This window comes from Etheostoma cragini, chromosome 9 (assembly GCF_013103735.1).
Source record: "Etheostoma cragini isolate CJK2018 chromosome 9, CSU_Ecrag_1.0, whole genome shotgun sequence".
NCBI classification, from domain to species: domain Eukaryota; kingdom Metazoa; phylum Chordata; class Actinopteri; order Perciformes; family Percidae; genus Etheostoma; species Etheostoma cragini.
In genome coordinates, this window is record NC_048415.1 from 2,371,372 (window position 1) to 2,373,643 (window position 2,272).

Here is a 2,272-nt window from a genome sequence, read left to right on the forward strand (position 1 = left end):
AGAAAGAAAGAATAATAATAATTCCTTCAGTTCCAATAGGGCCTTCGCCGCCTGTCGGCGCTCGGGCCCTAATAAAAACCTTTTATTTCCAGATTGATTGTCAGGTTTTCATCTTCACGTGTGATCAAATAAAAAAACACAAGCTGCTTATTTTCCAACTTAAGTTAAACAATAAATATTAATTACAGTTAATAAATAGACCAGTTTATATTATTACACTAGAATATTAAAAGTTGCCTAACTATTGTTTATCACTCACAGTGTCACAGAACATTCCTTTGCTACTCTGCTTTCTCAATCGCAAAGTAGCACCAGTATAGTGTCCAGCCCACTTCTTCTGATGAGGCATGAGGTGACCGCACAAATATGATCATTACAAGAGTAAGCCATACACAAAGTATGGAATATATTAAAGAATAGCAACTCATTACGCTTGGATGAATGAATATTGTATTTTTTTACTGACCAGAGTGCAACAACTAACTGTGTGTGGACATATCTAACTGGAAAAATAAGAACAAAGTGAAGGCACAAGGATGAATATTGTGTACATATAAGTGTTAAGAAGAGAAGAATATGGTGGGGTAACTATAATAGTTAGCATTAAACGACTCCTGTGTTGCTCCTCATTTTCCCAGAGGCCTTCAGTACACCGCGGGACCCCGGTCTATCCCACCACAGCTGTCCGCTGTTAAGTGCACAGCAGTCGGATAACATCTTAGCCGGTTCCGCTCTGTGCGTATGTATGCGTGTGTATCTAGAGTGTTGACAATTCATAAGAGGTAGCTGTTTAATCAATTCACCCCTGGAGATACCCTCACATCTGGTGAAGTTGAGCTAAAAAACTAGTAAGCAATCGGGTATAAAACTAATAATTCATATTCAATTCGGTAATAACTACCGAATTAAAAATATACACATGATTACGCTATGCACACACAAATAAAGATCAGTGTCATAAAGGGCCTCTGATGTACAGTTGACAATTCAAAAGAGGCAGCTATTTAAGCAACTTACCTCAGAAGTTAATTGGACGGTCAGCAATGGAAATGAATGATGTCCAACGCCATAGACTGGATGTTTGGAACTATGCGAGGCTGCGTTCAACGGAGTCCAATGGGAGTCTGTCTTTGCCTATCACTCTGGGTCTGGTTAGTCCACACAGCATTACGGGATTGAAGGGAAAACGTGCTCTGGTTTATTGGCATTTCTTTAAACCAATCCCAATCGTCTTGGGCAGCGCTAAGCGCCGGACAGAGCCCCGGTGCCTCGGGAAGGACCTTGTTTTGGTGGAACATGTGTACGTTCAAAAGTGGTTTTAGTTGTGCAACAGAAGATCTGCAGAGATCTAAGGAGCAGTTAACCACAGTCCTCAGAAATCCACTGGAGATCAGAATTCCAACACAAAGAATGTGACGGGCATTTGGGCAAAAAGAGGGACATCCAGATCAACTGGAGAAATCCCGGAAGTGTACCGCATGGACATAGACTGGAAGCCTACTGACTCATAACAACACACTTGCCCTTCCCACCAGTAACAAATGGTGTTGCCTAAAACAACTAGGACTGAAATCCAACTTTAACCACTCTCCTCTTTGCCTGTATTTCCTGTCACTCCCGCCATCGCTTTGATTCTGTCTCGGTCATCTATTCATCTTACTCACTTTTACACTCCCTCTGCCCCCCCCCCTCCTGCAGTACCGGGCCTGGTGGAAGGAACGATACGGGAAGAACTCGTTCAACGATGACAAGGAGATGGAAAACCTTTTAACTCGGAAAACCAACAGCAACCGGAGCAGCACGAGCATAACAAGCAGCATCACACCTGAGCTGGGCACAGGTGGCACCTGAAAGAAATGTCGGTTGCACTTTACTTGAAGGTTTCTACACAAGAGTGACATGATGCTGTCATGAACGGGTCATAAAACATTATAAAGAAGTCATAAATGTTTTAGACATAACACTTCGTTTAGTAAGTGTCATTTGGTTTTGTCATGACAAGTTATGGTTAGGGTTCATGTGTTCACTCAAACTTCAAGTAAAGTGTTACTGAAATGTCTTCTAAGAGTCCCGTCTTTTCCTGAAATCAAGCAGCTGAAGGGCCGCTATTATTACCATTATTATAATTATTATCAGCTTTTTTTCTTCATCGTCAACCCTGCAGAGTAAAGCTACAGCAGGAACTTGTTTTGTATCCATATTACGATGAATCTCATGTTTGCAGAAAGGCTGAGGAGTCATGTGAATGTGTGTGGGGGGGGGGGGGGGGGGG

General features: G+C 42.3%; 1 protein-coding gene and 1 long non-coding RNA gene across 3 annotated transcripts in view; both read left to right on the forward strand.

Annotated features, from left to right (window-relative positions):
- LOC117950856 overlaps window positions 1-2,020 on the forward strand; it is a 20,613-nt gene extending 18,593 nt beyond the window's left edge. Inside the window, exon 3 of the long non-coding RNA XR_004657993.1 lies at window positions 1,855-2,020. This is a non-coding gene — a long non-coding RNA (uncharacterized LOC117950856). The remainder of the gene's footprint in view (window positions 1-1,854) is intronic.
- LOC117950855 (dual specificity protein phosphatase 22-B-like) overlaps window positions 1-2,272 on the forward strand; it is a 13,287-nt gene that overhangs the window by 10,747 nt on the left and 268 nt on the right. The window contains exons 8-9 of one of the 2 annotated variants that reach the window (XM_034882218.1): window positions 1,699-1,856; window positions 2,055-2,272. The exon at window positions 2,055-2,272 is cut by the window's right edge and continues 268 nt beyond it. In XM_034882218.1, coding sequence (XP_034738109.1) covers window positions 1,699-1,851 — 153 coding nt within the window. In that variant the 3' untranslated portion in view covers window positions 1,852-1,856; window positions 2,055-2,272. Of the gene's footprint in view, window positions 1-1,698; window positions 1,884-2,054 lie in introns of those variants that run through there. The other variant, XM_034882219.1, reaches the window with a different exon arrangement.